This window comes from Osmerus eperlanus, chromosome 8 (genome assembly GCF_963692335.1).
Source record: "Osmerus eperlanus chromosome 8, fOsmEpe2.1, whole genome shotgun sequence".
Classification (NCBI taxonomy): Eukaryota; Metazoa; Chordata; class Actinopteri; order Osmeriformes; family Osmeridae; genus Osmerus; species Osmerus eperlanus.
In genome coordinates this window covers 4,766,649-4,782,185 of record NC_085025.1, presented here as the reverse complement: position 1 = coordinate 4,782,185, position 15,537 = coordinate 4,766,649, and the positions used below count along the sequence as shown (strand labels likewise).

At 46.4% G+C, this 15,537-nt stretch overlaps 2 protein-coding genes across 3 annotated transcripts; one reads left to right on the top strand and one right to left on the bottom strand.

Annotated features, from left to right (window-relative positions):
- The first annotated feature begins 1,343 nt into the window (after nucleotides 1-1,343).
- Nucleotides 1,344-7,704, top strand: max (myc associated factor X). Its single transcript, XM_062467095.1, has 4 exons — nucleotides 1,344-1,532; nucleotides 4,935-5,042; nucleotides 5,919-6,057; nucleotides 6,243-7,704. The coding sequence occupies exons 1-4, from the start codon at nucleotides 1,497-1,499 to the stop codon at nucleotides 6,428-6,430; spliced, it is 471 nt and encodes a 156-aa protein (XP_062323079.1). The 5' UTR covers nucleotides 1,344-1,496; the 3' UTR covers nucleotides 6,431-7,704.
- A 510-nt stretch (nucleotides 7,705-8,214) lies between these two features.
- Nucleotides 8,215-15,394, bottom strand: fntb (farnesyltransferase, CAAX box, beta). 2 transcript variants are annotated; one of them, XM_062467092.1, is made up of 12 exons: nucleotides 15,155-15,392; nucleotides 14,437-14,501; nucleotides 13,037-13,109; nucleotides 12,519-12,610; nucleotides 11,902-12,048; nucleotides 11,652-11,735; nucleotides 11,304-11,390; nucleotides 10,899-11,028; nucleotides 9,641-9,773; nucleotides 9,129-9,240; nucleotides 8,742-8,856; nucleotides 8,215-8,597 (listed from the first exon to the last, which is right to left on the bottom strand). In XM_062467092.1, exons 1-12 carry the CDS (start codon nucleotides 15,251-15,253, stop codon nucleotides 8,469-8,471), a joined length of 1,266 nt encoding a protein of 421 aa, XP_062323076.1. In that variant the 5' UTR covers nucleotides 15,254-15,392; the 3' UTR covers nucleotides 8,215-8,468. The 2 variants fall into 2 exon arrangements, with proteins under 2 accessions (XP_062323076.1, XP_062323077.1); XM_062467093.1 differs by lacking the exon at nucleotides 8,215-8,597 and having other exon boundaries at nucleotides 8,832-8,949; nucleotides 15,155-15,394.
- Nucleotides 15,395-15,537: the final 143 nt, after the last annotated feature.

The window sequence follows — 15,537 nt, the reverse complement described above, 5'->3', positions numbered from 1 at the left end:
TGTGGAAAAAAAGCAAGCAACAATAATAAAACAATATATCACAGCGAGTACAACAATTTAAGTCAGTTACCACTAACCACAAGAGCAACAAGTCTCTAAGCAAGAGTCATTGTGATCCTTGAGGAAACTAACATCGGGTCAAGCGAACCATTCCTAAGTACCGTTGTACTCCCGGAACAAGTGCGTCTTGAGCCTTTTAGTCTGTGTCTGTGTCTGTCTTTAACTGTGTCTTTAAAGACACAGTTAAAGCATTTTAAACGCGTTCTGTAAAGCCATGAATTGAACAAGGGGCTATGACTTAAGGGTACTAATGATCATGCATTTATTTTTAATCAGACTAGGTACTAGATTTGTGTCCATAGCTCAATATGACATATTTTCATGTAGGCCTTTATGCTGGCCGGTTGTTTGAACACGAACGAAGACAGTGTTTCTGCTGCACTGAATGCATTATTAAAGCCTGGCCTTATTGTGTTGTCATCCCTTAAATAGGCTATACTGTTACGGCCTTCATTTCTGGGTGACCCTGTTAGCCTCCAGTATTATGTGTGCTGCAGGACATGGCTCTGTGTGTGTGTGTGTGTGTTTGTGTGTGTGGGTCTGTGTGTGTGTGGCAGAAAGGGGGGCACTCACAGGGATACACAGGGATAAAAAAGAGAGGGGTGGTGGAGGAAGGGAAAGGGGGATCTCTGTGGGTCTGTGTCAGCGAGGAGGGGGTCACTGGCAGATGCTGGTGGCCTCCTGACCCGGTAAGGGAATGGATGTTTCTCTCTGCTTGTTTTTACACACTTGCTGATCCACTGTTGCAGCAACCAGCTCAAATAATCCACTGTGTAAGCTCCTTATGTAGAGCACAATTTTGTGAGAGAAAAAAAGCTTAGATTATTCCCATTTCAGTTAGCGACCACCCCCCACACATCTTGTGGAGTACAGTTTTAAAACCACTCAATACTGACCAAGTATGGGCATTAGAAAATAGGAGAAATTAGACAGGGAGCAAAGAGATGTGTCATATACAACTTATACTGAGAGCAATCAACCACATTATGAAAGAAAGAAATGAAGCAATAAATAGGTAAATAAATAAAGAAGGGATGAAAAATGAAAAGAAAGAATGACAGGGCCCATTTTAGCAACTAACAACAAAACTACAAGTGCCAACGTGCATCAGGAAATAAATATATAAATGTATGTCACATTGACGCCATGATTCATGGGAAATGAAGTTGATATGTGTTCAAAATGAACTGAAATTACGTTGTCAAAACTACAAGCTCCAGAAACCCACGGAAAATCGCACAGGCGTGTCACGGAACGGTGGATGTCCGTGTGGAAGAAAGTCACGTGTAGATAGCTGGAGTTCGTTGAATTTCGATTCGTTCCTTTCTGTGTAGGATACCAGTCGGTCTGGGCATACGCTTTATCGTGATCTAGGTGTTTCCTTGATGTTGTTTTTGAGCTGCCCGTTCCTTTAAACCCCACCACTTCATCAAAGAATGAGTGATAACGATGATATCGAAGTCGATAGTGACGTGAGTATATCATTTTCCCTGTGTATCTAGAAAGCGTCCCACCCTGGTCCTTAATGATAGTTCTAGCTAGCTGCTACCGCACATTAGCTATGTTTTCGAGACTAATTAGCTTCGCTGGCTAGCTAGGCTACCTATCTCATACCCAAGTTGGTAATATTATCAGACTTGCTACCAGTTTGTTGGCTAGCTACAGTTGTTGTCTACTGCACAAGAAGTCTAGTTACTGTTGAAGTCTGAAAGCAGTATCCACATTGTTGGGCGTATAAAGGTTACTAACAAGGTAAATTAGTCATGGTTTCCAGTCGGTGGACCAAAGCATTAAAACTACATAGGTAGGAAGGTAGCTAGTTGGTCACATTTGGGGAACAATTGTGGCTACAATTGTACTTTCTGTTCTGTTCTCTTACAGGAAGAATCACCGAGATATCACTCTGTGGTGCGTAATGAAGGGAGAAATGTTCCAAAGCGACTTTTTTGAAATAATGGAATGTATGCATTCTATTAGCTAGACTGTCCTTTGGCAATTGAGAGGCATTTGTCAACCTTAGCAAGCTGTTACATTTCCGTTGTTTTGTTGGCACATTAGATGTCGGAATATTTGATTGCAGCCTCTGTTATACAGAACTCAACCTTGTTTTTAAGGTCGCAGTAGCTTATATAGTATTGTACATACAGTAGCTAACGTTACAGCAGCACGTTCTGCAGAGCGGGGGTGGGATTGGAGCTGTGCTGTAACTAGCCCAGATATCCAGCTTTAGTGCTCATTTTTGCATTAGAGCTTCACTCGGTTGACCGACCATCTGATCATCCCCATGCAATATATAATGAGGTATATTCTGCTGTATCTAGAGTTGAAAAAACGGCATAGTTAGCAAGCTATTTATAGAATAAATAAATGTCATGAATAAAGCTTCTGCTTCCCACATTTTGCGGTCTTTTTATTAACGTACCAATTGGTCATCTTTTTATGTTTATGGCCATTTGTAGTAAGAAGTCACACATTCTTTTCTCCAAATGTATATTTATTGAACCAGCTATCAGGAAGGGAGTCGTTGGACCTTTTCTTGTGTTTTGCAGCCAACACTAGTGATTTGAGAGCCATCTTTTCTCGACAGGCCAGTGAGCTCTGGCAAGCTAAATGAATGACGTAGCCACGTCGCATACCGGCGAGAAAAAACTATGCACGACGGATTTTTTACCGGAAAAAAATATGATGACATTTTCTTGACAGTAAAAACAAATGAACATGGCCCTGCACACAACCAATTTGAAAAATATTGGTTTAACAAAATGACATCCTTTAATTAGTTACATCACATACACTTCTATGCATTGGTCTTATTTGATAGGGATTGAAACTAGAGGTCAGACGATTTGGGCTGTATTGTTTATCATGTTTCCTTAGAGATTTTAAGATACATTATGCCTTGCATAGACTTTAGAGATGTGACAGTTTTTAATTTTTCCATTGGTAGTTTCCCAGCCACACATTTAGGCGAGCCCATTAGCGGAGACTCCTACAGGTTAGAAACCATTGATTTAGCTGGGCTATTCTGATCTAGGCTTGCTGGGCTATAACACCCACTCACAACGGACATCTCTCGCCCACAGCAGCCGTCTGTGTTATACGTTCTTTTAAACTTGGATTTAAGTCAATGTTTGGCTGTTTTGTGTAACTGGACTGCCTCTAAATAAAGATGATATCAGTGTAAAGATTATATCAGTTTTAACATGTGATGTTGCACACTTAGGAAATGATCAGTTTCTCATGACTCATTTGGATGGACTGATTGCTAATATTTTGGTCCTAGAAAGAATGAATTCAACTTAGGAGATGGAGTCCAAAGTGTGAATATCACAGCAGATGGCCACTGTGTGTTTGTGCGCCAGGTGAATCTAATGGCTGATGACCACACGCCATGCCCTCCCTACCCATATTTTTAGTGTCTGGCATGCAAACGCGCAGCCTCCTTTCTGCACATGAAGGACAACCAGACAAGCCTATGTAGGCCGTTGTACGTTTTACCCCACCTCATCATCTTCGTTTACCCTGGAGCTGTCATCTACACACGCTGATCTTTCCAACACGCATTCCCTCACCAGGAATGCTTGAAAATGTCAGTTTGAGTCCTAATCGCATGTGCCGTTAATGCTAGGTCACGTGTGTGTGTTTACACTGGGCCAGATCGAGGGAGTGGGCTGGTCCCGTGCTTGTGGGAGCGTTGTCCCTCTGAACGGTAATACGCTCTTCCTGAACGGTTCAGGCGGCGATTGTGCAACAGGGAGCAGCTGTCTCCTCTGCGTTTTGAGTCAGGTGCCTAGTCACGACTTCTCATGAGACCAGACAACACCCTGGAGTACAGGCTCAGTTAACTCCCTACAAAGCCTCAACTGTCATTGGAATATCTGATGTTTGGTTTAGTTTCGTTATGCTGCGAGTCAAGTTGAACCTCAGGTTCAGTATGTCCAGAACCTGTCTGATGATGGTGTCGTTCACGCCAGGAACAGGTTGCAGTGTCACAGATGGGCTGGTATAGTGCTCTCTGCCTAGTTTCAGTTATGTCAACTTGGCGGCCATCTTAATATGGTCCAACCCTAATGCAAATGTAGGCGGTGTCTGTTGAGTCCTAGACAACACAGCAGTGTTGTCGCTGAGGTCTATTTTGCCCTCAGGGTCAAAGTATCTGGAAACAAGTTGTTTTATACACACACTGTAGGAAAGAAGACAGAGAGGTATTATGTTGTTGCTAAGCGGCCCAACCAAACAGTTGGCCAACAGAAAGAATAATTTCATTAACATTTTCAATCCCAAAAAGATTCCCTGAGACCATTTTATATCAAGATCAGCTCTTTAGGTCAATTGAGTTAGTCATTTGGGCTATAATCAAACGGTATCCTCTTGTACATCTCGCCATGGCTGAATGGGTTTAGTATCTTCATCCTGGTGTGGTCATGAACTAGGCCACCAGGCCAAGCCTGCAGGACCACCCAGAGACAGTGGTGCTGGGGTCATAGGACTGCACCAGGAGAGGGACTGCAGGGCAAAAACAGACGCACATCGAGACTGCAACTGACGAGCTCCACTGGCATAGGATTATGTAGCCACATAGGACAACAGAGGCCAGGAGCCTTTTAAATACCGAACCCTCAGATCTGTAGGAAAGATGTCTGTCTGATGTGCTACCTTATCGGAATGCTGACCAGTGACACTTCAGCTACGGCCAGGACTATGCTACACAGCAACAGTGTCCTAGCTGGTTGGCTGTGGAGGGGGGCTGGTGCTGGTGGGGGGCTGGGGGGGACGACAGCTGGAGAACCAGGCTGTGTGTGACTGTATCTCCCTCGTCTCCTGTCGATGGTCTGCTGCCTGGCTGAAGCCCCCTTGTGACTCTTTCATTGCAGGCAGACAAACGGGCACACCACAATGCGTTGGAGCGCAAACGTAGAGACCACATCAAAGACAGCTTCCACAGCCTCCGGGACTCCGTGCCCGCCTTGCAAGGGGAAAAGGTTGGTAGAGCCTGGCTTGGCCTGTACCACCTGCCAGGCAGCAACACCAGGGGCGCTGCATCGCTGATGGGGATGTGTGGGAGGGGGGAGGGATGTGTGGGAGGGAGGGATGTGTGGGAGGGAGGGAGGGATGTGTGGGAGGGAGGGAGGGATGTGTGGGAGGGGGGAGGGATGTGTGGGAGGGAGGGAGGGAGGGATGTGTGGGAGGGATGTGTGGGAGGGGGGAGGGATGTGTGGGAGGGAGGGACGTCTGTTTTGACGTCTTTACCATCTAGGGCATTGCAGAGTCAAATAGTTGTCTTTTAAACTGTCCAGTCTGCCTCCCCTCCCTTCTCTGAGTCTCCCTGACTGAGGAGGAGGGCTGGGGGGGGGTGTGCAGGTGTGTGCTGGTGACCTCTGTTCACAGATGTAGGGTTAGAGTGTGTTGTTCGACTCCCTCATCATATGACTAGGTCAGCGCAGGCTTAAGGGGAGGGGTTACCGTCGGCGTAGAGGAACGGGGGGGATGCAGACATCCAGATGGACAGCTTGTTAAGGAGAGGGAGAGGGCTGGTCTTGTTCATACAGATCATGTGTATTGTTGTGCAGCCTCTGGCTGACAACATTTGAATCGCATTGAGAAAGGGTAGATGATGCTGAAGTTGTTGGTATGGAATCAGTGAATGTTTTAGGTGCATAGCGTGAGGTATGTTTATGATTGTTAAATTGAGTTTTAGATTTTATTGCAGTACGTTTATTTACAGACTTATCTGTGATTGTTTTCTAGACTGCATCCTAGTGACCTGAGGGCTAGCTTGATGACAGGCTGTGTTGTTAATGTGTTAAGGACCCTGCACCTTTTGTGTCTTATTTGAGTTTTTCCTTTGTTGCTGACAGCAATCTATCAAACAGGCGTCCAGAGCTCAGATCCTAGACAAAGCCACAGAATATATCCAATACATGAGGCGGAAAAATCACACACACCAGCAGGACATTGACGACCTGAAGAGACAGAATGCTCTTCTGGAGCAGCAAGGTGAGTCAGTGTGAGGTACAACACTCCACCTGGCCACATCCCATACTTACAGTTTGCTGGTGTGTGGCTCAGTCCATTGAGGCATCTTTTCGTCTCCTCCCCATCTCCCCCTCCCTCCCTCTCTCTGCCTTTCTCCCCCACCCCTCCCCTCCCTCCCTCCCTCTCTCTGCCCTGTCCCCCTGCAGTGCGGGCGCTGGAGAAGGTGAAGGGGTCCACTCAGCTCCAGGCCAACTACTCCTCGTCAGACAGCAGCCTGTACACCAACCCCAAGGGCAGCGCCGTGTCCGCCTTCGACGGAGGCTCTGACTCCAGCTCAGAGTCGGAGCCGGAGGAACCCCCCAACAGGAAGAAGCTTCGTGTGGAGGCCAGCTAGAGAGCAGCGCCACCTCTGGTCTGGAGGAGTTCACCGCTCACGGAATTCACACAACCTCCCCCCCCCTCCTCGCTGGGCATGCTCTAACAGGAGGCGGTCCGTCCCTCAGCCCCCCCCCCCCCCCCCCCCCCACTGATCTGTCCCCCTCACACCATCTGCAGGACGAGGGAAGCCAGCAGGGCGGAATGAAGAACGATTTAAATCTGTGTCGAGATTCTGTTTTTCCTTTCCCCTCTTCACTCCTCCTCTCTCCATTCCTTTCTCTTCCTCCTCTCTCCTCTTTTTGACTCCCTGGTATTGGTATCCATTCAGCAACATCAACAATCCCATACCCCAAATGAGGCAGCTTTGCTACATAAGGACTTGATGCTTGCGTGACCTCGTCGCTCCGTCCTCCCGGCTGAATCAGGGGAGATGGGCGGCCGAGTTTCACTCCTCAAGCACTGCTAAAGTGTAGTTTTTGTTTTATTTTGTTGGATTATCTTGATAAGAACCTGTTTAGAAAATACACACACGCCTCGAAGAATCGTCCTGATGGAGAAGTTTACCTTTTTAAACATTTGTAGCGTACTTTTCCACACAAGAATGTGAAAATACTTTGATGAAAACAAACATTGATGTAAAAGTTTGAACCCACCTCAGGCCAACTAGATTGCAGATGTTTTCATTTTGACACACTTGTTAGGTAAAAAAACAAATATAATCCCCATTAGTTGAAATTGATGTTTTGAGAAACAGGAGAGAATTCCAAACTTGTATTGTATTTTGTCTTTTAGCTTGAACTAGTGAATGAATTTAGGTGGCTGAAAATATTTAGGCATCTCAATATTTAAAAAAGCATTGATTGGATGTTTTCAAGTTCTCAAAAATATGTTATGCATTTTTAGTATTCTTACAAATCATGGGAAAAATACCAATTTGCCACTAGTAGTTTTCCTTCTGGGTATAAAATAGATATTGAATGTCACAAGGTAGTTGAGTATGGGAGGAGGGGAGGCCCTGTCGTGTTGTGCTTTACACCGTAAAATCTTAATGTTGCTGACTCCCCAAGGATAAAAAAGAAAGCAGTTTGCTTATCTAGGAAATCTGTGTGTATGTATATCTTTTCCATTTTATTTCCATTTTGAGTATGATTAGTGTATACTGAATAGCTCTGTTTGTCCGATTCCATTCCATGGAAATTACAGGTATGTTGTACATACTGCCAACAATTGTCTTGGAAGTCGAGGTCTACCTCTACTAGAAGACTATAAATAAAACTATTTTATCCTTTACTGAGGCGTCTGATGACTTGTTTTCTGTGAGATGTTGGCAGACAGTTCTGATAACGTGGCAGATGAGAGAGGACTCCCAGCTGTCCAGTGTTCACCCCAGCAGTACGAGCCGTTTGAGCTGGTCTAAGCCTGGCCAGAGCCCTGTTTATGAAGACGTGTGCAAACACATTTTCAGGTTTTTCTTGTTTCTCATGCAGCAGGGTTGCTTGTTACCATGGTACACTTTGGGCACATCCAGGTGTAATTTTATATAAGTGGTTTGTCCTTTCAGATGGCACATTCTTCCCTCCACTACCTCTGCTCTGGAACACTGAGGGCAGTTTGATTTGCACCACCCAGAAAGGAAGACACCTTCCCAAACATCATTGCTGCCTTGAAAAAGTGCTAAGTTTACCAACAGGATCCCAGCACAACTTAAATCTGCTACATTTGAGTTTTCTAGTGTCCAGAAATCAGTTACATGATATTTTACCCAATACTTAAAAATGAGGCAAAGTTGGAAGCAGGATGCAATGCAGTCTGTAGTATACATTTTTTTTAATTAACAAAAATCTAACTTACAAGGTTTCAAAACAAAAATCACTGACAACATTTCCACGAGTCGGTCTTTATTTGAATAGCCCTTCTGTCCCACCTCTCCTTGTCTGCAGCAGGCTGCTCAGAGAAAGGCAGCGTGTTCGCTGGCACCCCTGCAGACAGTTCCAGTTACCTCAGCGGTTACACACAATGTACACACCCTGAGACGGCTCCAGGGCTCCAGGGCCTTAGGATGACCCAGCAGCGGGAGCCTGGCTGTGGGCCTGGGCAGGAACAAGGACAGGCAGCTGGTGGAAGTACCGCAGGGCCCGAGCCACCTTCTCTGGACAGATGTTGTAAACTGGGTGAGTCGGTGCCTGAACAGGACCAGAGAAACACACTTATCATTACCAGGTTCCACCACGGGTCAATATCATTCATGGCCGATATTCTAGGTTGACATGTCCAGAATGAGTGTCTGGGAGGAGGTCTGCCTGGCCGGAGCCCTGGAGGAATCTCACCAGTCGGTTTTCTGGGCGGCCCACGATGAGCTCATTGTGGCTGTCCATGTTCCCAAAGTGCTGCGCCACTGACAGGCCACTCAGGCAGTAACACGTGTGGTAGAAATCTCTAGACCTGGTCACACCCGGAGGGAGAACATCCAGAATGATGTCATATTGTAATTGAGATGATCTTGTTGCACTGTCTGGTAAAAATAAGGTGAGCTACCTTGCACAAATTTTAGAAAAAAGTGGTCAAACTGTGAACTTCTAATCCTTGATTATCTGCTGTACTTACTATCTGCACTTTGAATGCATATGTTATGTAAATCCACATGCAGCAGCACATTCCATGCTACGAGCTGGTATCTAGGTGTGTGTGTGTGTGTGTGTGTGTGTGGTACTGACTTGCCGGGCTTGTCCAGAAGGCCTCCCGCTGGGTTCTGACAGCACAGAAGGATGTATTCCTGCAGAGCCTGCTGTTCAAACATCCACCTCTCCATGCTCAGGGTCGTGTCCCCTGCACACGCACGCACACAGCAAAAAACATCTCTACGTCTGGAACAAAACAGTTACATTAAATAATGCTAAGAATTATTTTTGCAAAAGCTTTCATCCAAATTGTCAGTCAACAGCACTCTTCCAAGCTATACACCAGGCCGGAATCAAATCTCGTTTATAGAAGGCTAGGCTAGGTATGGTATCTTCTTTATAGAAGGCTAGGCTAGGTAGGGTACCTTCTCTATAGAAGGCTAGGTAGGGTACCTTCTCTATAGAAGGCTAGGCTAGGTAGGGTATCTTCTCTATAGAAGGCTAGGTAGGGTACCTTCTCTATAGAAGGCTAGGCTAGGTAGGGTATCTTCTCTATAGAAGGCTAGGCTAGGTAGGGTATCTTCTTTATAGAAGGCTAGGTAGGGTACCTTCTCTATAGAAGGCTCTGTGAAGCAGAGGCAGCAGTCCTGCCTGCCAGAAGGAGTAGCAGCCGTCGACCAGCTTGTTGCAGCGCCCTTGGAAGCCTCCCTCGAAGCGCATCTGTTTGCTGGCCACCCACCGCTGAGGGGCAGGAACAGGAAGAAACAACTTGTCACTCCACGGCAGCCAGTATAGATGACACACGGCTTCAATTAACATGCACCACTCGGCACTTACACTACATGGCAATGCTACTCGCATGGGTTATGGAAATGAGGCATGAAGACGAGATATGCTCCTCGTTCGTTATCAGTTGTCAACAAGGTTAAGAGCGTCGAACTGTATGGCACACACACATGGGCCTCTTCAGCTTTCAGTGAGGCAACTAAAAGAGGGGGGTGGGGGAGGTCAAATCCCATCAGGCCACAATCGGAGGAGGAGGCAATCTAAATTGATATTTGGAAACGGGGAGGGATCTGGAAATGGTTTCCACAGCAACCAAACCTAAATCAGAGCCACTCCAAAAATCGTGAACTGAATCGTGATTTGGAACCAGGTTTAAATACTAACTGGACACTTGTGTCTTTTAGTGCAGGGGAGTGACAAACAGTCTGTTACAGCAAACCTAAATGAACAAAACTTCAAACGAAAGCTGTTCAAAAAGAAACGGTTTGGTCCAACTGAAGGTCACTGAGACCTGGAGGCTCCCAGAAGTCAGATGACTCACTAGCGACTACAGCACTGCAGTCAGAGCTCCCCGATAGGTCATTTAGCTGATCTGAGAGCAGTTCTTCAGTTAAATCTCAGTGCACAGGCGGCTGTGATGTAGCCACAGCAACCGTTCTAGGACCAGGGTTAAGGTTTGATGTGGGATTGAGAGAGGATGCAGGTAATTCTGCAAAGGGTATTCTGGGACTCTTGCAGCAGCCTCTGGTGTCTCCTTTCAGCCTGGTGGTACTGGCACAGACTGTGACATAGACCTGTGTATATCCTCTCCCCCTGTCTCTGTGGTGAACCTCCTATGGAGACATCTCTAAATCGGATGGTCCCAGAGGACAAGACATGGGACACCTCAGCAGAGGTCAGGCAGTGCTGGTGCAGAAGGAGATGTGTACAGGGGAAGCCAGTCCCTCCACACTTATAGCCAGTAGTACAGTTTCATCTTTCAAACAGGGACTCTTATCAGTGATGCAACACCACCACCACCAGCACCGGTGAGCAGGGATGTTAAGCAGGGGGCTATCGTGATGACGTGGTCTGTCTCACCAGCAGGGTCTTGAGGTCCAGCATGTGTTCCTTCCCCAGGATCACCATGGCAGCTGTGCCACAGAAGGTGTACCCTCCGTGGGCCTCCAGGCCCGGCACGCCCCCTAGACCCCCCTCCCAGTTCTGACACCTGGGGGAGCAAGCAGAAAGTCACACGCCATCACCTCACTGGACCAGAACACTGGTTTACGATGGGTCAATGTGTGGTACTGGTCTGTGGATCATATTTGTAAAGTGTGATGTGGTACACAGCTGTATCGCCATCTCCCCTAGGGGAAGAATAAACAATCTCTCCCCTAGGGGAAGAATAAACAATCTGTTTTTATCCATCCCTCCATCTGAAACAGGTTGAAGCAGGTTCTTGATCACTGGTGAGATGAGGATGAGAACGGGGGTCCTCTCTACCTGAGGATCCAGGTGGGCGTGTCCTCAAACAGCTGGGGCGTGAGGATGTTGGTGAGCGACGCTACCGATGCGGCGCAGTACGCACTCCTGCCAGAAACACAGATCACATGTTCTCAAAGGAAGAACACACAGAGGGAGAGAGAGAGCTAGAGACAAAGACAGACAGAGACACACAGAGAGCGACAGAGACAAAGAAAGAGACAAACAAAGATACACAAATGACAGACAGACAGACACACACACACACAGTGAGAGAGAGCTAGAAAGACAGACATAGGGACAGACTAAAGCGAGGGTGTAGGGTTCTCATCCCCCAGACTACGCCGCAACCATGGCGATAGTGCTCACCTGACATCCACCTCTCCTCCTACGTGCATCACAAAGGAACCATCCGGCTGCTTCACCGACAGCAGGAAGTCAAGCAGCTTCTCTCTGGAGAGGAGAGCACAAAAGGAGAGGGAAGAGGAGAAGGGGGATTCCAGAAGAGGAGAGAGAGGATGTAACTGAGACACCTTAGTGTGAGTGCTGATAATTGGATCAGCACTCTTCCACAGTCCAATATCCCGTGTTGTGATTGGACCGTCTGGGCTGTACTGACCTGTTGATGACGCTGTAGGCCTCCTCGCTGCCGAGGATGCAGAGGGCGTTGACAGCAGCGTAGGTGGGCGCCAGGTGGGCGTGCTGGCCTGGACCCCCGGCGAAACCCCCTGTGGGGCTCTGGCATCGTGCCAGGAACTGGCAAACACTGAGGGGCACAGTGGGAGGAGTTACACACTAAGGGAAACAGTGGGAGGAGTTACACACTGAGGGGAACAGTGGGAGGAGTTACACACTGAGGGCACAGTGGGTGGAGCTACACACTGAGGGCACAGTGGGAAGAGTTACACATTGCGGGGCACAGTGGGAGGAGTTACACATTGCGGGGCACAGTGGGAGGAGTTACACACTGACAGACAGTGGGAGGAGTTACACATTGCAGGGCACAGTGGGAGGAGTTACACACTGAGGGCACAGTGGGTGGAGCTACATACTGAGGGCACAGTGGGAGGAGTTACACACTGAAGTGTGAATATGAATGTATGATATCCACACTATAAAGCATATAGGTATGATGGTCAGGTGTCCAAATACGTTTGGCCATGCAGTGTGTGTATATGACTGTGTGAGTACATGGGTGTGTGTGTGTATATGGACAGGAGTATCTGAGTATCTGACTCTGAGGCGATGGTGGAGGGGACAGGCTCTTCCAGCAGCTCCAGGCTGTGAAGGATCCAGTAGCACAGCCACGGCCTGCTGGCATCCAGACACTGCAGACAGGACAGAGCGTCACACCCCACTCTAAACAGACCACTAAATGCACCAGTAAGCACAAAACACACACTCAGAGATATCACTGGCCAGTATCGGGCCATGGTTTGGTTCTAGTTCAGGTGAGTCAGGTGGCTGAGCGGATAGGGAATTGGGCTAGTAATCCAAAGGTTGCTGGTTCGATTCCCGACCGTGCAAAATGACGTTGTGTCCTTGGGCAAGGCACTTCACCCTACTTGCCTCGGGGGGAATGTCCCTGTACTTACTGTAAGTCGCTCTGGATAAGAGCGTCTGCTAAATGACTAAATGTAAGTGTAGCTCACACTGGTCTTTTGTTTTGTAAGTTTCATGCAGATATTGAGTGGTTCTGCTCAGCTTCATATTGGTAAATGTGGACTGGTGGGTTACTGGAGAAGATGTGCTACCTCGTACGCATCAGAGAGGTGACGTAGACCCTTCTTGAGATACTGGTAGTGCTGTTCCCGCAAGAGAGTGGGCCTGGACAGAAAGATACACAGGGTATCAATACATGGGCTCAAGGTTGACAGCAGCTAAAACAGAGAGGATATGCAAGTCTGGATACAACAAAAGCTTTGTTCTGAATCCTAATGAACTGGTCAACAAAATCTACAGGTGCCAAAATCAAGCCTGACTATGTTTGATCAATATCCAGCCTAGGACATACAATATACAATTTTTACAGGAGTTCAGTTTATTAATTTTCTGAGGGCATCTTCAGTCAGGCAACACACCTAGCTCACGAGTTGTTTACATCCAGATACGAACAGCTGCCACTGTCATATCCCTTCCCTACAACAGAGTGTGTGTCTCTGTACGTCTTAACATCCCCAGCCTATGAGTCACAATAAGCCCTTGAAACTCCAGCCTCTCCCTTCAAGTAACCTTTCAGAGGTCTCTGTAAGCTTGTTTAATTAGCATCTACCTGCTCTGGGTTAGTCATGGATCAGCTGGCATAACATTATCTCACAGCGGACAGGATTTAAAACAACAATAACGGCCTTAGTGTGGGCCAGGACCAAACAGTGGCACAGTTTACAAGGAAAACCAGGAGGCCTCTCTGAATCCCTCAGTCATCTATGGACGTCAGTGTGTGTTTGAATGCATCCATATTTATTGATCTCCAGATGTGGTCCTCTGCCTTTCCTGTTTAAATGAAAATGGATGTGCAGGGAGGCGAGGCAGTTTCCTAGTAAAAAAGGTAACCAAGCAACAAGGCAAGACACACATGCAGCATGGACATTATTGTAATACAGTGCATTGCTATGATGACTCACATTAATAGTGACTTAATAGTGTAAAATGAAATACAAATACAATTATACATTCAGTGCCAAATGGTTGTCAAGGAAACAGGTGAGAGAACCAGTTGCTGGTTAAGTGATAAATGTTGTAAAGTAAAAACTATTGTATGTGGGTACAGGGATTTAGGCAGTGATTTCAAAGGAGTTTGATTGAAGGCTACAATTAAATATATTATACACCCACCAAAAGAGAATAGCTGAAATTCACTCTGCACGCACAATTACAAATTTTGCTCACAGTAAATTATATGGTGGTGAATATTACCCATGTGAGCTTGGAGATGGTGAGGTACTTAAGAAATCTGGCATTGCATTGTTCCTCATATGCGCCTTTAAATAAAGCCTTCTCCAGTCTTTCAGAGATAAACTAATTTGATTCAGTTGATTATCATTGTAATTTGCCTCTTTTTGCCAATTGAACTTCATCGAGTTCATACGCTTTTGTAAACGTGATGGATTCTGAATATAATTCAAAACAAAAATGAACGCTGAAAAATACTTACTGCGGTAAGCTGTGTATTTGCTGGTAAACACTGATTACTTCTTGAATACTGCGTTCGACCTTTTTCTAGATAACGCAAACACGTGGGAGTAAGTGAGACACAGCAAACAAAACACAAAGTGGATTTCACAGAGGCATGACAATGACCTTTTCCTGACAATGATAACTGACAGAAGCAAGACAATCTCCTATGAACATCATTTAGTGGCGCCCCCGTGGCTCACCGGATCCGTGCGGAAAACACATGAGGATGAGGCTTCGGTTTGATTCCAGCTCGGACTCTTTGCTTGCATATCAACCATCATCCTTTCTCCCCTTTAAGACTACACTGTCACTTTAAAAACATACCAAAGGCAGAAATGCCCCCCAAATCTTTAAAGACACATCCTTTAGCTAACTTTAGCACCATGCATGGATCGTAGAACCACATCTGAGATGAACGAGCTAAATTAGCTCAATAACAGCCCACAGCGTTTAGTTAGCCGTATGATGTTGACACATGGACATGCGGCTCTCTATTTTGCTAGCCCAAAACATTTAGGCTAGCTAAACCATGGTGGTGCCAACGGATTTCACTTGTGGTTTTCACTATTACTGCTTTATGACCCGCTTTTAAAGACGGCTGTCATTATGTTAGACAGCCATACAATCATATACTCAAACTACAATATCTGACACAGTTAGCAAGCCATTAAACTAATCTTGACCATCTGGCTCACCTGCTCCACTGAAGTCACGGTTTCCACTCCGTCGTCTGTGAATAATTCTGAAGTGTGACACTCGCCGAGGCAACGTAATGTCGGGGGTATTCTCTCCATTATAATCTACTTTATGAAGACTACCAAGCAACGTCTCATGTAATTAGCTTTTTATAACAGTTTAGTTGTTAACAAGCTCTGGCTTCGCTATCTCAATCAAATAATCATAGGATTTCCTGTAGTGGGCGGGGTTACGGCAAGTCGGATGGGACAATCTTTAAAACGCACAAATCTCGCGTTGCACGAAAACACACCGATGGATTGACTTAAATTGAGCCTTTGTCCGGCAGTTGTAATATAACAACAACATAAACTAGATATTAATTTGAACACATAGACTTGCT